Source organism: Natator depressus, chromosome 14 (assembly GCF_965152275.1).
Source record: "Natator depressus isolate rNatDep1 chromosome 14, rNatDep2.hap1, whole genome shotgun sequence".
In the NCBI taxonomy this organism is placed as follows: domain Eukaryota; kingdom Metazoa; phylum Chordata; order Testudines; family Cheloniidae; genus Natator; species Natator depressus.
In genome coordinates this window covers 23,131,491-23,149,965 of record NC_134247.1, presented here as the reverse complement: position 1 = coordinate 23,149,965, position 18,475 = coordinate 23,131,491, and the positions used below count along the sequence as shown (strand labels likewise).

Below are 18,475 nucleotides of genomic sequence, written 5' to 3'. Positions count from 1 at the left end.
ATTCCCCCGGTTACATTTAAGCAGGGTCCCTGTAGCCCACATGCTGTTCCCAGTCTCTGTGCCACACCGGTAGAGGTGACCTTGGGCTCTTAATCTTATTATAGCAAAATTAAGTCGAAGAGAGGGTGACTATTGATGGAAATTCTCCTGTGTTCTGCATCGCTGTATTTAGTCCTTTAGAATCAGGAAGGTAAGTGCTCAGTGAGATTATTTCTGTCCATAATGTGGCATTAAGGAGATTCAATTACTTTCTCACAAAAGTTGTTTTGTACCATTGGCTGACCCCTTATAGGAACATGAAGGCCAAAGAACTAATGATACTCTGGGAGCACAATGAAGGGAAAAGCGCTTTTATCTTTTATGTACAATAAATAACAAAAGAATGGCTCAGTGTATAATGTGTAATTGTAGGCACCGTTTCTGAGACTGTGCAGGAAGATCAGACCCCCAAGGTGCTTTTCAACACATCTATGAAAAATGTTCTTCTGTCATTCTAGGGACTATCAATTTCTTTTCTGATCAGTGATGCATTTAACCCTTTCAGTTCTGCAGGATGTAAATGGGCATGGCCAGGAAACGTTCTCCCATCCCACCCCCAGCAAACGTGACTGGAATTTAATGTGTCACCTTAAGAAGTCCATGTGTAAACTTCTGATGATTTCTAGTGTGATTTGCAATCAAGGACCAATGAGCATGACCTGGTCTCTCACTCACACTTGTGCAAATCAGGAATAACTGCCTGGAAGTTGATGGACATTTGGGTTGAGGGGGAAGCCAGGCCCCAGTCATCCGTATAAAAGGAGCACATCCAATGCATGCAGTTGAATGTACCCGTGTCCACACCCTACACACTATTGTAATAATCTTTGTACAAAGTAGGCCTGGTGAGGTATCATTTGAAAACTCATAATTTGCTGGTCATTATTGTCCTGATAAAATGCATGCGGCAACATTGTATGTGAAGTTTTAAGATTCCCCCTGTACGGTGTTGTAAACACATGTTCCTAACTGCGTCTGGCAAACAGGTCTGTCTCAAACAAAGGAATGTGTGCTCTGCTTAAACTGCACTTAAGCAGTAAGCTTAGGGCTTGTCTACACAGGCAAGTTTCTGTGCAGTAAAGCAGCTTTTTGTGCTCAAACTGCAGACGTGTACACACTGCCAGCCACTTTGTGCGCAGAAACTCCTCAGTTGCAGCGCTGCAAAACACCCACCTCGGCGAGAGTCGTAAGGCTATTTGCACAGAGACTCCAATGCTCTATTGCCAGTGTAGACACCTGATTGCGTTCTGTGCTGTAATTGGCCTCCAGAGCTGTCCCATAATGACAGCTCGAGTGACCACTCTGCTCATTGCTTTGAACTCGGCTGCCCTGGAGACATGTGCCTCTCCCTTTTCAAAGCACCATTTTGACAGCCATTGTGTACAAACTATTAATGTGGAATGCTCATGCTGTTGAACACAGAGGCAGGTGTGTGTGAGAGAGAGAGATAGAGAGCAAGCGAGAGAGAGATTGCCGGCAGAGAGCCCAGGGAGGGAGGTGGGGGATGCTGTCGGGGTTTCCCCCTCCCCCTGCCTCAAGACTGGTTGCTTCCTGCCACCGTCTGAACTTACAAGACAGCATGCTGACACACGCTCTGTCCCCCAAAACACACTGTCTCCCCCCCTCTCCATACACACACACACTCCCCGTCACACACTCTCCCCACACACACACACACTTCAGCTGAAAAGCAGCTGGTAATGTAGTAGGATGCCCATGGAACAATGGAATTGGGAAAGCTGTTCAGTGCCCTTATTCATGCCAAACCCGGGTGGGATTCAGACCCTAGCACTCTGCCTATCTCGCCTGGAGGGCCTGCTCTGATCAGCGTGCTCTGAGCATACAGGACAGCTGCGGGTGCGCAGGTCAGGAATTTGGAGGGCAGGCTGGGTGTGGGTCTCCTACAATAGCCAGTGGCCGGGGCACTCACCTGGGAGGTGGGAGAACTAGATTCAAGTCCCTGCTCCACTGAATAGTTATTTATGCAAAGTGGAACAGCTCCAATAGGAGAGATTGAGGGAGCCCAGCCCGGAATACCCAGCACTCTGGTGGTTTGAGTGCTCCCCTAGAAGAGGGGAGAGCTGGGTTCAGGGTTCAAGTCCTTGCTCCAAACTAGGGCTTTGTACCCAGGTCTTCCACCTCCCAGCTGAGTCCCCAAACCACCAGGCTACTGGCTCTGGCCTGCCTTAGTCTAACTCCAGGAGAGGGTTCCTGGCTGTGAATCCCGAGTGGAGGGAGGCACCTCCCTTCAGCCCAGATGTAGGCACCCAGCTACCTCTGAGGGGCAGGGTTTAGGCCACTCTTCTTTCCTTGGCACTTCACTCCTGGCTAATTTAGCCCACACCCCCCCACACACACACCCCTCCACTTGCCAGCTTCTGTGAATCCCATTCCTAGTGACTGACTCCCCAGGCCTGGGGACCTAACTTGGGGCTATGAATTCCACTGGGCAGCAGGAATCACGCCCTGGAGCCCCACTTTCCCAGCTGCTTTAGAGTGTAGCCAATGAAGGACGCTGAGATGCCACGCCCTGTTTACCAGGTAATCTCTGATTTTAGGAGCAATCGTCTGTGCTGAAATTAACAACAGAAATAGAGGCACTAGGAGAAAGGCCCATTCTCTGGCTGCCTTTTCCTTCCTTCCTCGCTCACAGGCCAATTAGCATAGCAATAACCAGCTCCCACTCACCCTGGCTGTTGTGAAGCGAGGGCTGTCAGCTCTGCTTTGGGTCACAGACATACGTGCAAAGGAAACCTCCTGGGCTGAGTGGAAGAAATGTTTCATTGCCTCTTCGCTTAGGGTGGAGATGAGGGAGGCTGCAATGGCAGCCTCGTGCAACCAACTCCATGGGTGCTCTGGGGCTCAAGCACCCATGGTTCCAGCCCCAGGACTGGCGGCCGATCAGCTGCTCGGGGAGCGGAGAGGAGAGAGTGGCAGGTGGGCAGGGGCTGCCTCGAGGGAGGAGCAGGGGTGAGAAGACGCGGCGCACCCACCTGGAAAAATGCAAGTCAGGGTCTGTGACCCCTTCCCTCGCTGCCAATACAAGCATGGTTATGTCCTTCATTTGGCACATCCTGCTGGTGGCAGGTGCTTGTCAGGCTCCTTCAGCACTTTGTTTAATGATCTGTCCACAGAACAAATCCCATGTCAAGTGGATTTCAGGTAGCCAAAGAAACTGCAGCTCCTCTGATCCTGCCTGAAGCACTCAACTAGAGACTAGTGTGAGCTGCAAAGTGGCTATGGGGTGCACTGGGCAACATGATTCGTATGGCTGATAGATCGCACCATTAACGGGGCACTCGTGAGCTGAGTCGCAGGTGTTTGCAATGAGGATTCTGAGTTCACCTCTTAGTCCAGTCAAATTGCAGGGCTAAATGGGTGGTGTCTGCACCCCTAGAACTCTGCCTCACACCGGCACATAAGCAAATAAAGTCACCATGAAATGCATTGACCTTCCTCCCATTCATAGCCATGTACCATTCATAGCTGTTACTTCAGTGATTCCTGAATGAACATAAGGTTATTTTCTACTGGATCTAGGGCCCAATGCTGCAATCTTCCACCAGCAGGATGAGCCAGTCTGTTAGAATTTGGATAGTGAGTAATTCTCAGACTTATTTACATCCCTGAGATAGCAGAGAAACCACACAGGAGATGCCACTGTTTCTTGGGGAGTTAATTCAAGTTTTAAAACCCACCGAGGAAGGGAGTATATTTACTGGTTAGAGCAGAGGACTTGGATCTAGGACTCACTTGAGTTCTATTTCTGACTGTCATTGACATGCAGGTTACCGGGGTAAGTCACATCACCTCTCTGTGACTCAATTTCCCCATCTGTAAAATAGGGAGAATTATACCTATCCTACACAAGAGTGTAGGACGGCATAACTAGATTGATCATTTGTAATGATATAGTTTGTAGAGTGCTTTGAGATCCTTGGATGAAATGTGCTGCAGAAAAGCAAAGCAAATGAACATAAAGCTAAACTACAGTGAAATAACCAGCTTTGACACAAGCCATCAAAACCTGAGTAGTTCAGACTGAGGGGCTGGTATCCTTCCGTGACTCCAAATTGTGCTTACTCAGTTCCTGTGCTTGGGGCAGAGATGGAGTTAAGATGGGTGGGTTAAGGTGGCTTCAAACCACTTTTGTCCTCCCCATATCCTGGGGCCATGCAGGGCCATGCTCAGCCTTTGGTATAAGTTAGAACACCCTAAAGGCTGCTCTAACATATAGTCTATTTTCCATGGTCCTCTATGAGTGGGGAATAAATGCAGGGCAGCACAAACTAACTACAACCCCTCCCTAACCCTGCTCACTGCCTCCCACTTCCCACCTCCAATACCCATTCCGTGTGAGCGGTGGGGAGCAGGGCTGACACAGAGCCCATATGCCAGCTCTAGAGTAGCTGGGGAAGCCTTTTTCTTAGGGAACTGTCTCTGACCTCTGTAAGGCCCCTGTACACTGCTCAGCTCAAGATGGAGCATTGCATGCTGGGACCTGCAGTTTGTATAGGCCACACCTCTCTATTAAAGATGTGGGCAGCTCCAGAACTATGTGCATTGCAGTTCAGCTGTCTCAGTCATGGAGTGACTCAGGATTTTGTTCTAACACAGACTGTTGAGTCCAGCAGTGAAATCAGTCCCAGGGAAAATCCCCTTCCTTGGCTTCTGGCTGCAAAGGCTGCAGCAGTCACTGTGCTGAATCAGGGAGGAAAAGGCGATGGCGCAGGTGGGGATCAGGCACTGATGCTAATCAAGCCTTTCATGTGCAGTGTTTCCCCTTTGTCTTGATTTGATCAGAGAGGATTCCCCAAGGAGGCCCTGGGAAGGGGAAGCATAGGAGAGTTTTAGGAAGAGGCTTTACAGTGATGCTACAGTTCAGTGCAGAAACAGGTATGTCCAAGACATGCGGCTATATGACAGCAACATGTAGACAGACACGGATATCTGGGAGTGCCTCTTTCTTGGCGGACCACTAATGTGCTGCGCTAGATTCAGGTTCCCATCCCAAGCCCCAGTTCATGCTCCCCAAATGACAGCAGCCAGGGTCACTGTGGACATGCCAACAGGATGGGGGCATTTTGTCCCTCATCACCAGCCAGTTCAGAATATCTTTCTGCATCCCATGGGGCCTCATGGCAAGCTCCCTCCACTGGGGAAGGACTTGAAGAAAGGGGAAATTATACTCTGAAGCACTGAGGAGACGAGTGGAGGGGGGAGAAGGGGGAAATACCAAATATACTTACCTACCCTTGTACATGTCCCCATGACCCTTTGCTGCTGTAAAGGTCCATGCACCCCAGTAAGGGGTTAAGGCCTGTCTACATGAGAAAGTTATACCGAAATAACATGAATTGGCCTTTAAACTGATAGTGTTAAACCAAAAGCTGCATGCACACTCTAATTTTGGTGTAAGAATGGCTTATATTGGTTTAATTAAACTTGTTCCAAATGAACTTAAGCTAAATAGAATCCCCTCTTACAGCAAAATAGGTAGAGTTTGTGGAAACTTTTTCAGTCTGAAAATGCAGTTTGTTAAAATCAAAACATTTTGCAAGAACATGTCAAATTTCACTGAAATTTTCAAAGGGAACACTTTTGACTTCCTTGTTTTGTTTCAGTGATGTCAACCATGTCATTCTGATAAAGTGAAAACGGTTTGTTTCAGCATTTATTACAGTAAAACATTTGGTTTAATATTAAATTTCAAACCCCACGTAATCTATTAGATTTAATGTTTCAATACAACATAAAAGTCTAAATTCAGTGTTCTGACATTACTGAAACAAAACATTTCAATGATACTAAATGGAAATTTTTGGATTTATTTTCATTCCATGGGAAATTTCAAGATTTTGGCTTTTTGTTCCAATTTGGAATTATATTTTTTAAATTTCGGAATTTCCCATGCGATGGAAATTCTGCCTTCTGACAAGCTCGAGAAATAAGCATGTCTCCTCAGCCTTTTGCACAGCTTTAACTATATTGGTTTAAATTCTCAACTCACGCTATAGCAATGCAACTTTCTTGGTAGTTAAGATCCTGTCATGTGAGTCATGGTTCTGAAGTGAAGGGAAGGCTCATCCTTGCTGTTAGCCAAGTCACATCTCAGCTTCCCGCTGTTGTATCGCTGATACTGGCAGTTTAAATTCCCCCAGACAGCAAGCGATTGCATGAGTCATAGTTACAAATAAAGTTGCGGGGAATCTCAGCAAATCTTCCAATGACCTTGGGCTGGGTAATGGCTTCATTGTCATTACAGGTTCTCAAACAAATACTTCTCGTTGCTCTAGTCACAGCCTGCTGGGTTCATAGAATCATAGAATCATAGAATATCAGGGTTGGAAGGGACCCCAGAAGGTCATCTAGTCCAACCCCCTGCTCAAAGCAGGACCAATTCCCAGTTAAATCATCCCAGCCAGGGCTTTGTCAAGCCTGACCTTAAAAACCTCTAAGGAAGGAGATTCTACCACCTACCTAGGTAACGCATTCCAGTGTTTCACCACCCTCTTAGTGAAAAAGTTTTTCCTAATATCCAATCTAAACCTCCCCCATTGCAACTTGAGACCATTACTCCTCGTTCTGTCATCTGCTACCATTGAGAACAGTCTAGAGCCATCCTCTTTGGAACCCCCTTTCAGGTAGTTGAAAGCAGCTATCAAATCCCCCCTCATTCTTCTCTTCTGCAGACTAAATAATCCCAGCTCCCTCAGCCTCTCTTCATAAGTCATGTGCTATAGACCCCTAATCATTTTTGTTGCCCTTCGCTGGACTCTCTCCAATTTATCCACATCCTTCTTGTAGTGGGGGGCCCAAAACTGGACACAGTACTCCAGATGAGGCCTCACCAGTGTCGAATAGAGGGGAACGATTACATCCCTCGATCTGCTCTCTATTCCCCTACTTATACATCCCAAAATGCCATTGGCCTTCTTGGCAACAAGGGCACACTGTTGACTCATATCCAGCTTCTCGTCCACTGTCACCCCTAGGTCCTTTTCTGCAGAACTGCTGCCTAGCCATTCGGTCCCTAGTCTGTAGCGGTGCATTGGATTCTTCCATCCTAAGTGCAGGACCCTGCACTTATCCTTATTGAACCTCATCAGATTTCTTTTGGCCCAATCCTCCAATTTGTCTAGGTCCTTCTGTATCCTATCCCTCCCCTCCAGCGTATCTACCACTCCTCCCAGTTTAGTATCATCTGCAAATTTGCTGAGAGTGCAATCCACACCATCCTCCAGATCATTTATGAAGATATTGAACAAAACCGGCCCCAGGACCGACCCCTGGGGCACTCCACTTGACACCGGCTGCCAACTAGACATGGAGCCATTGATCACTACCCGTTGAGCCCGACAATCTAGCCAGCTTTCTACCCACCTTATAGTGCATTCATCTAGCCCATACTTCCTTAACTTGCTGACAAGAATACTGTGGGAGACCGTGTCAAAAGCTTTGCTAAAGTCAAGAAACAATACATCCACTGCTTTCCCTTCATCCACAGAACCAGTAATCTCATCATAAAAGGCGATTAGATTAGTCAGGCATGACCTTCCCTTGGTGAATCCATGCTGACTGTTCCTGATCACTTTCCTCTCATGTAAGTGCTTCAGGATTGATTCTTTGAGGACCTGCTCCATGATTTTTCCAGGGACTGAGGTGAGGCTGACTGGCCTGTAGTTCCCAGGATCCTCCTTCTTCCCTTTTTTAAAGATTGGCACTACATTAGCCTTTTTCCAGTCATCCGGGACTTCCCCCGTTCGCCACGAGTTTTCAAAGATAATGGCCAAGGGCTCTGCAATCACAGCCGCCAATTCCTTCAGCACTCTCGGATGTAACTCGTCCGGCCCCATGGACTTGTGCACGTCCAGCTTTTCTAAATAGTCCCTAATCACCTCTATCTCCACAGAGGGCTGGCCATCTCTTCCCCATTCTGTGATGCCCAGCGCAGCAGTCTGGGAGCTGACCTTGTTAGTGAAAACAGAGGCAAAAAAAGCATTGAGTACATTAGCTTTTTCCACATCCTCTGTCACTAGGTTGCCTCCCTCATTCAGTAAGGGAGGTTGGATCCTTGAGTATCAAGGCCTTGGGGCCCTCAGCAGAAGCAGCCTTAGCATTTTGAGAGGTGGCCAGAAAAATTGTGTTGTTTACCATCCTTCACCTCCACCAGTCAAAACCGATTCCTGGCCACCTTGATCACACTGCTCTGCACAGGCCTGGTGTCAGGATTCTGGGCCTGGTCACCCCAAATTTAGCTGATTCCATTTACATATGAACTGTGTATGTGAATCTTTCATTCCCACCACCAGCCTCCTGCTGCAGAAATAGATCCCAGCTGCTTATTCCTTTCAGTCCTAGTGACTGGTCTACATTGCTTTGTGTCAATGACACACTGAAGAATCTTCACAAGAGGAAGGGCTACAAACTTATGTAAGCAGAGTCTGAATGAGCTCTCCCCTGACATCTAGTGGTGAGCTGTGGAAAAGGACTTCAGGAGCTGATCTCATTTGCATGGACACACCCACCCTGCCTAGATGCTCAGTATGATGGGATTGCTTGCCCAAATGATCAGTTGTGGCTGGTGTTGGATCCCCAGTCTCCTTGTTATTGAGGCAGGAGTAATACAGTGTTGTTATCCTTGTTTTGTGAACCAAGGGCAGCAGAACTCTACCTGGCAGACCCTGATGGAGGGACTCACCCTCAACGTAAGTGCTGTCATTAGGCAGGGGACATGGGTTCCAAAGCCCAATGAGTTGAGAGGGGGTGGGGGCTTTGTTTAGTGGCTGTAAGCACCATTTGTCTCTTTCTACAGTAAAATAAAAAAGCTAATTTAGGCTGAGTTGAGAGCCTTGTTACATGCTGCAGAGCTGAAATCACTAATATCTAGGTCTAAGTATTAGGCCTACTTTGGGACTGTGTCTCTATTGCAAGAAACTGCCCAGTATGCACCAGCAGTGAGGCTCCCCCACTAACAGCTGAAATCATTGAGAGCTGTTTTAAGTGGAGGGGCCCTGAAGACATCTTGGTGAGTGGCCAGCTGGTGGAGAGGCACGGCCAGCAAGGCGGTTGGTGGAAAGAAGTGGCCATCAGGGCAGCTGGCGGAGAGGGCCAGAGCAAAGCCCCACAGAGAGGTATGGCAATCGGCCATTGGGGCGATGAGCAAGTGCCTGAGCAGCAGAGCATGTATTGTGCCTCCTTACCCCCTGTTCTATCCAGGGTGGGAGGTGAACTCTGCAGATGAACCTCTGAACTCTGGGGCTGCCCTGGCCAAGGACAGCAACTATGAGTGGGGTGCAGAGAAGGGACAGGCATGTTAAAGGAACTTTTGGGTTGCTGGACTTAAGACCCTAAGGGAAAAGGACACTGCCCAACTTACTTGGGGGTGAGTCTTGTGTTCATGGTTTATGTTTAGGAATCCTAGTTGTGTTGTTTCCCCAAATTAATGCTAAAAGAAAAGGAGGACTTGTGGCACCTTAGAGAAATTTGAAAATTTATTTGAGCATAAGCTTTCGTGAGCTACAGCTCACTTCATCGGATGCATTCAGTGGAAAATACAGTGGGGAGATTTATATACACAGAGAAAATGAAACAATGGGTGTTACCATACACACTGTAACAAGAGTGATCAGGTAAGGTGAGCTATTACCAGCAGGAGAGCGGGGGGGAAAAAACCTTTTGTAGTGATAATCAAGGTGGACCATTTCCAGCAGTTGACAAGAACGTCTGAGGAACAGCAGGGGGCGGGGATAAACATGGGGAAATAATTTTACTTTGTGTAATGACCCATCCACTCCCAGTCTTTATTCAAGCCTAAGTTAATTGTATCCAGTTTGCAAATTAATTCCAATTCAGCAGTCTCTCGTTGGAGCAAATTAATGCTGTTTTACTTCCCTCCTTTTATTAAAAGGTTTTGCTTCACACAGACTCTGTGCTTATGAGAGGGGAAGTATTGCGCCTTAGAGGCACCCAGGGGGTGTAATTGTCCCAGGTCACTAGGTGGGGGCTCGAGTTGGTTTTGTGTTGTATTATTGAAAAGGAACCCCTAGATACTGAACCCAGCCCTTGTTGCTGCTGGCTCCACCTGGCAGAAGGGTTACACTTAAAAATGAAAGATGAAACTCCCCTTTACACTCCTTGCTCTGAATGAATGGCTCTAGCCGCCAATACTGTGATGTATGAGTGGTGGCAGAAACAAAAGCATCCAAAACACAAAACGGCTAGTCTCATGGGGATCCTAGAGTTTGTGTCCGGAAGCCAAAATTCACCCCTAAGTTGCCAATTTGGATGGCCTATGGTGGATGCACACCCTCAATCAAAGGGCTGATATGACTATGGCCTTCTCCTCTGGCTGCTTTCCCCCAACCCACCACCATCACCTCACCAGGGATGTGGTGTTTTCTCCACCAATTGACGTCTTTAAAACAAGATTGGGTTTCTCTTTCTAAAAGACGTGCTCTACCTCAACCTGAAGTGGTGACCCTGATGCCTGGATTACTAGGTAAAATTCTACAGCCTGTGTTATGCAGGAGGAAATCTCAGTCACATCTGGGTTGAGCTCCAGACAACTTACTTTCACTCCTGCCCCAGTCTGCATCAGGCACTGGCTATGGTACTGAACCAGTCACACGAGACACTGGTGGGAGAATTTCTCAGTGACATTTTTCACCAACTCCACTGGCTGTTTTTCACAATGCAGGAATCTTGTTAATTTTGACAAAATGGCTGGTTTTGCGCACAAGTCCTGAATGTTGAGCCAGATTCGCTCCCAGGTGGGCTCCTTTTCAAATGGGGAAACCCCCCTGAGCTGAGACTTATTCTGCAGTTCCCTAAGGATGCTTTTCACTCTAATGGCTGATGCACCACCCAGGGGCCAGAAGAACTCACAGGAAAATCCAAAGGAGGAGACAGGAAGCTGGCAACCTACTCACATGTATCTCAGCTCTGATTCCCTTCTCACCAGGACCTCTCTTATCCTCTCGATTTTAAAGAGCTCCCCTTCTATGTCATCCACGGTTGTAGTCGAATCGGCCATGGAAACAATTTCTTCTGCAAATGAAACGTGAAATGAATTGGGTTAGAAAGCAGGAGACAAGAGATAAAAGTGGCTTGTTGATCTAGGGGTTTGATTCTTGCTTTGGACACAAGCAGGTTTCTTGTTCAAATCCCAGAGAAGCCCGTGCAAAGGCCAGGAATGGTCCTGTACCTTTGTTTAGCTTAACAAAGAGAAAGTTAAGGTGCGACTTGATCACAGTCTGTAAGTACCTGCATGGGGAAGAAATATTTGAAAATGGGCTCTTCAATCTCGCAGACAAAGGTATAACCAGATCCAGTGGCGGGAAGTTGAAGTGAGTCAAATTCAAACTGGAAATGAGGTGCATTTTTTTTTACAGTGAGGGTAATTAACCTTTCTAACAACTTACTGAGGGTCGTGGTAGAGTCTCCATCACCTGCAAGTTTTAAATCCAGATTGGCTGTGTTTCTAAAAGATCTGCTCTAGTTCAAACAGGAATTAATTCGGGGAAGTTTTCTGGCCTGTGCTACACAGGAAGTCAGACTAGATGATCACAATGGTCCCTTCTGGCCATATTGTCTATGAACCTATAGATGTATGAAAACAACTCATGGAGAGACTGGGTCAGACACTGATCCCAGGACACCCAGACTCAATCCTGCAAAGTGCAGGATTCCCCAAGCCAGCACAGCACACGTACACACATGCTTACTTCAAGCTCATTGGGCCCAATTCTCATTGACACTAAGGCCCCTTTGCAACATTCTGAAAGCATAAAGGGGCCTTGCAGTGATGTCAATAGAATATATTGCCATGGGAAGCCCCCTTTGCCCTGGCACGGTGTTGCAAAGGAGACTAACCCTGGCTTCGCACCAGCATTTAAATGGGGAGGTGACAACAGTCAACTTGACCCCAGTGCAGTGGAAGGCACACATGTGAACAGCCTGGCCAGTCCTGGCCTCATGCAAAGCAGAGTGGGATAGCTGTTGGAGGACTGCCAAGCGAGCACGAACAAACAGTGTGTGCACACAAACATGAGTCCGCACTAACTCAGCACACAATGAATTTTCTACACTTTTAAAGTGGACTAAAGAAGGTGTATCACAGTGCACAATAAACCCCCTGTGTAGACAAGCCCATTGCTTTCAGTGGAGCTCTTCATGGCTTCAGGTTCATTGCTGGGCAAGAGGGTTCTGCAGCTTGCAAGCCAGAGCCCTAAATCTGGTGCTACTTCCGTGGTGCCACTCTAGATCGTGATCAGATTCAGGACCAACGTAGCCATGGAAAGCTGCTGGGGGGCTGGATTTCTCCTTTATTTCTATTTCCTAGACTTTGCCTGATGTGCCCCTCATTGGAACAGATCTGCTCAGCACCCACATTACCATCAAGGCTGACTCAGGTAGCTATTCTCTCCTCCTAACTAGTATGCAATATGCATGAAGGGCCCACTGTGACGGCATGCTTCTGAAGCAGGCAAGCCAGAGAGGCCGAGCATTAAGGAAGCTCTGTCATTTTCCCTTCTTTCATTAGATTCGCTAATTATTCTTTCAAAGCCAATGAGTCACCAGACTTTATTCTGACGGCAAATACTAAAAACACCAGAGACCTCATCCTCCATAAAGCAGCAAGACAATTAATGAGATAAAAACTGCTGGAGGGGGGAAATGAATCTGCATCTCTGAGTCTTCTGATAATCCTAAAGTGCTTGTGTTTTGCCTGCTGGAGATGAGGCAGGCACATAGACCATGTTTTTTGCCATGAAACATGGTAAGAGCAGGGACATACCCGGCCTTCAGTTATCCTGCTTAGGGTATGTCTACACTACGAAATTAGGTCGAATTTATAGAAGTCGGTTTTTTAGAAATCGTTTTTATATATTCGAGTGTGTGTGTGTCCACAGAAAATGCTCTAAGTGCATTAAGTGCATTAACTCGGCGGAGTGCTTCCACAGTACCGAGGCAAGTGTCGACTTCTGGAGTGTTGCACTGTGGGTAGCTATCCCACAGTTTCCGCAGTCTCTGCTGCCCATTGGAATTCTGGGTTGAGATCCCAGTGCCTGATGGGGCTAAAACATTGTCGCGGGTGGTTCTGGATACATATTGTCAGGCCCCTGTTCCCTCCCTCCCTCTGTGAAGCAGCAGCAGACAATCGTTTCGCGCCTTTTTTCTTGAGGTACCTGTGCAGATGCCATACCACGGCAAGCATGGAGCCCGCTCAGATAATCGTCACCGAATGTCTGCTGGGTGCTGGCAGACGTGGTACTGCATTGCTACACAGCAGCAGCAACCCATTGCCTTGTGGCAGCAGAAGGTACAGTAGGACTCGTAGCCGTCATCGTCATGTCTGAGGTGTTCGACCTCACAGAGGCGACCAGGATCAGGAGCGCCTGGGCAGACATGGGCGCAGGGACTAAATTTGGAGTGACTTGACCAGGTCATTCTCTTTAGTCCTGCAGTCAGTCCTATTGAACCATCTTATGGTGAGCAGGCAGGTGATACGGATTGCTAGCAGTCCTATTGTACCATCTTCTGCTGGGCAGGCAAGAGATGAGGATGGCTAGCAGTCCTATTGTACCATCTTCTGCCGAGCAGCCACGAGATGTGGATGGCTTGCAGTCCTTCTGCACTGTCTGCTGCCAGCCAAAGATGTAAAAGATAGATGGAGTGGATCAAAACAAGAAATAGACCAGATTTGTTTTGTACTCATTTGGTTCCCCCCCCCCCACCCCGTCTAGGGGACTCATTCCTCTAGATCACACTGCAGTCACTCACAGAGAAGATGCAGCAAGGTAAATCTAGCCATATATCAATCAGAGGCCAAACCAACCTGCTTGTTCCAAAAGAACAATTACTTAGGTGCACCATTTCTTATTGGAACCCTCCGTGAAGTCCTGCCTGAAATACTCCTTGATGTAAAGCCACCCCCTTTGTTGATTTTAATTCCCTGTAAGCCATGTCGTCAGTCGCCCCTCCCTCCATCAGAGCAACGGCAGACAATCATTCCGCGCCTTTTTTCTGTGCGGACGCCATACCAAGGCAAGCATGGAGGCCGCTCAGCTCACTTTGGCAATTAGGAGCACATTAAACACCACACGCATTATCCAGCAGTATATGCAGCACCAGAACATGGCAGAGCGATACCGGGCGAGGAGGCAATTTCAGCGCGGTCACGTGAGTGATCAGGACATGGACACAGATTTCTCTGAAAGCATGGGCCCTGCCAATGCATGCATCATGGTGCTAATGGGGCAGGTTCATGCGATGGAACGCCGATTCTGGGCTCAGGAAACAAGCCCAGACTGGTGGGACCGCATAGTGTTGCAGGTCTGGGACAATTCCCAGTGGCTGCGAAACTTTCGCATGCGTAAGGGCACTTTCATGGAACTTTGTGACTTGCTTTCCCCTGCCCTGAAGCGCATGAATACCAAGATGAGAGCAGCCCTCACAGTTGAGAAGCGAGTGGCAATAGCCCTGTGGAAGCTTGCAATGCCAGACAGCTACCGGTCAGTTGGGAATCAATTTGGAGTGGGCAAATCTACTGTGGGGGCTGCTGTGATGCAAGTAGCCAACGCAATCAAAGATCTGCTGATATCAAGGGTAGTGACCCTGGGAAATGTGCAGGTCATAGTGGATGGCTTTGCTGCAATGGGATTCCCTAACTGTGGTGGGGCCATAGACGGAACCCATATCCCTATCTTGGCACCGAAGCACCAAGCCGGTGAGTAAATAAACCACAAGGGGTACTTTTCAATAGTGCTGCAAGCTCTGGTGGATCACAAGGGACGTTTCACCAACATCAACGTGGGATGGCCGGGAAAGGTACATGACGCTCGCATCTTCAGGAACTCTGGTCTGTTTCAAAAGCTGCAGGAAGGGACTTTATTCCCAGACCAGAAAATAACTGTTGGGGATGTTGAAATGCCTATAGTTATCCTTGGGGACCCAGCCTGCCCCTTAATGCCATGGCTCATGAAGCCGTACACAGGCAGCCTGGACAGTAGTCAGGAGCTGTTCAACTACAGGCTGAGCAAGTGCAGAATGGTGGTAGAATGTGCATTTGGACGTTTAAAGGCGCGCTGGCGCAGTTTACTGACTCACTTAGACCTCAGCGAAACGAATATTCCCACTGTTATTACTGCTTGCTGTGCGCTCCACAATATCTGTGAGAGTAAGGGGGAGACGTTTATGGCGGGGTGGGAGGTTGAGGCAAATCGCCTGGCTGCTGGTTACGCGCAGCCAGACACCAGGGCGGTTAGAAGAGCACAGGAGGGCGCGGTACGCATCAGAGAAGCTTTGAAAACCAGTTTCATGACTGGCCAGGCTACGGTGTGAAAGTTCTATTTGTTTCTCCTTGATGAAACCCCCCGCCCCTTGGTTCACTCTACTTCCCTGTAAGCTAACCACCCTCCCCTCCTCCCTTCGATCACCGCTGTCAGAGGCAATAAAGTCATTGTTGCTTCACATTCATGCATTCTTTATTCATTCATCACACAAATAGGGGGATGACTACCAAGGTAGCCCAGGAGGGGTGGTGGAGGAGGGAAGGAAAATATCACACAGCACTTTAAAAGTTTACAACTTTAACATTTATTGAATGCCTGCCTTCTGTTTTTTGGGCAATCCTCTGTGGTGGAGTGGCTGGTTGGCCGGAGGCCCCCCCACCGCGTTCTTGGGCGTCTGGGTGAGGAGGCTATGGAACTTGGGGAGGAGGGTGGTTGGTTACACAGGGGCTGTAGTGGCAGTCTGTGCTCCAGCTGCCTTTGCTGCAGCTCAACCATACACTGGAGCATATTGGTCTGATCCTCCAGCAGCCTCAGCATTGAATCCTGCCTCCTCTCATCATGCTGCCGCCACATTTGAGCTTCAGCCCTGTCTTCAGCGCGTCACTTACTCTCTTCAGCCCGCCACCTCTCCTCCCGGTCATTTTGTGCTTTCCTGCACTCTGACATTATTTGCCTCCACGCATTTGTCTGTGCTCTGTCAGTGTGGGAGGACAGCATGAGCTCAGAGAACATTTCATCACGAGTGCGTTTTTTTTTCTTTCTAATCTTCACTAGCCTCTGGGAAGGAGAAGATCCTGTGATCATTGAAACACATGCAGCTGGTGGAGGAAAAAAAAAGGGACAGCAGTATTTAAAAAGACACATTTTATAAAACAATGGCTACACTCTTTCAGGGTAAACCTTGCTGTTAACATTACATACATAGCATATGTGCTTTCATTACAAGGTCGCATTTTGCCTCCCCCCACCGTGTGGCTACCCCCTCAACCCTCCCCGTGGCTAACAGCGGAGAACATTTCTGTTCAGCTGTAGGCAAACAGCCCAGCAGGAACGGGCACCTGTGAGTGTCCCCTGAAGAAAAACACCCTATTTCAACCAGGTGACCATGAGTGATATCTCACTCTCCTGAGGATAACACAGAGAGATAAAGAACGGATGTTGTTTGAACGCAAGCAAACATACACTGCAATGCTTTGTTGTACAATGATTCCCGAATACGTGCTACTGGCCTGGAGTAGTAAAGTGTCCTACCATGGAGGACGCAATAAGGCTGCCCTCCCCAGAAACCTTTTGCAAAGGCTTTGGGAGTACATCCAGGAGAGCCGCGAATGCCAGGGCAAATTAATCCTTTCACATGCTTGCTTTTAAACCATGTATAGTATTTTAAAAGGTACACTCACCGGAGGTCCCTTCTCCGCCTGCCAGGTCCAGGAGGCAGCCTTGGGTGGGTTCGGGGGGTACTGGCTCCAGGTCCAGGGTGAGAAACAGTTCCTGGCTGTCGGGACAACCGGTTTCTCCGCTTGCTTGCTGTGAGCTGTCTACAACCTCATCATCATCATCATCATCATCTTCATCCTCAAAACCTGCTTCCATGTTGCCTCCATCTCCATTGAAGAAGTCAAACAACACGGCTGGGGTAGTGGTGGCTGAACCCCCTAAAATGGCATGCAGCTCATCATAGAAGCGGCATTTTTGGGGCTCGGACCCGGAGTGGCCGTTCGCCTCTCTGATTTTCTGGTAGGCTTGCCTCAGCTCCTTAAGTTTCACGCGGCACTGCTTCGGGTCCCTGTTATGGCCTCTGTCCTTCATGCCCTGGGAGATTTTGACAAAGGTTTTGGCATTTCGAAAACTGGAACGGAGTTCTGATAGCACGGATTCCTCTCTTCATAAGTGAGAATGAGGGACATTTCCCTCTGGTGCCTGAGGCAGACAGGCTAAAGCACCTGTCTGTAGAGCCAGGTAAAGGAGGGCTGGCATGGTAAAGGCTTGATTTGTCAGACCTTCAGGACAATGGTTCTAGTCTCACATCCCCACGTATGTGAGCTCTGTGGTGATAGATCTGTTGCCTGCAACACTGGGTACATATACACTCTGTAATAAAAGAATCATGGCACAGCTGTGGCTGGCCTAGATCAGCTGTCTAGGGCTTGGGCTGCAGGGCTAAAAATTGCAGTGTAGATGTTGAAGTCCAGACTCTGAAACCCTGTGAAGGGGGTGGTCTCGGAGCCCAAACATCTACACTGCCATTTTTAGCCTGAGTCAGCTGAGCTGGGCTCTGAGATGCAGTGCTGTGGGATGTTATTGCAGTGCAGATAGACCCACTGAGATCAGCTAGTCCCCTGGTTCTTCAAATCTTTCTCACAGCCCTAATATATCAGCTGCCTCATTATAATTCACCTTCATTATCAGAAAATCTAAATGAGACTGGTGAGTGGCTAGGAAACAGATGTCTCCCAGGACAAAAGGGCACCAACATGATGCTAGCTCTCCCTCGGGGATCATTGAAATGAATCCTTATTTGAATTGCAGGAGCGACTAGCAGCCCCATTCAGAGCACCATTGTGCTCGGTGTTGTACAAACAGAACAGAAAGGCCATCTCTGCCCTGAAGAGCCTATAATCTGATACTTCATATGGTTCATCCAAGGATCTCAGAGCACTTTATAAACATTCATTGAGCCTCACGATGCTCCTCTGGGATATGTGCGTTTTATTATTCACATTTCCCGGAGGGTGAAGTGCCTTTCTCAGCCATTCGGCTGCAGATTTTCTCAGCCCTCCTTGTGTATTCACAATTATTCAGTGAATAACCTACAAGGATAATTCTTGGGGTGTGGACCAGCAGCTGGCAGGGCTGGATATCATAGAATTATAGGGTTGGAAGGGACCTCAGGAGGTCATCTAGTCCAACCCCCTGCTCAAAGCAGGGGCAATCCCCAATTTTTGCCCCGATCCCTAAATGGCCCCCTCGAGGATTGAACTCACAACCCTGGGTTTAGCAGGCCAATGCTTAAACCACTGAGCTATCCCTCCCCCCACAATCGGTCAGAAGTGGGATTTGAACCCATGGCTCCATACGAAGACCAGAACACCCAGTCCTCAAGAGAGGAAGGCACTTTAAGCTTTGCGCCTTAGACCACT

At 48.2% G+C, this 18,475-nt stretch overlaps 1 protein-coding gene across 3 annotated transcripts in view; it reads right to left on the bottom strand.

Annotated features, from left to right (window-relative positions):
• The window catches only part of LOC141998955 (bMERB domain-containing protein 1-like), a 58,495-nt gene that overhangs the window by 29,712 nt on the left and 10,308 nt on the right, over positions 1 to 18,475 (bottom strand). For 2 of the 3 annotated variants that reach the window (XM_074971961.1, XM_074971960.1), the window contains exon 2: positions 10,971 to 11,088. In XM_074971961.1, the coding sequence (XP_074828062.1) occupies positions 10,971 to 11,088 (118 nt within the window). Of the gene's footprint in view, positions 1 to 10,970; positions 11,089 to 15,658; positions 16,154 to 16,735; positions 17,148 to 18,475 lie in introns of those variants that run through there. The other variant, XM_074971959.1, reaches the window with a different exon arrangement.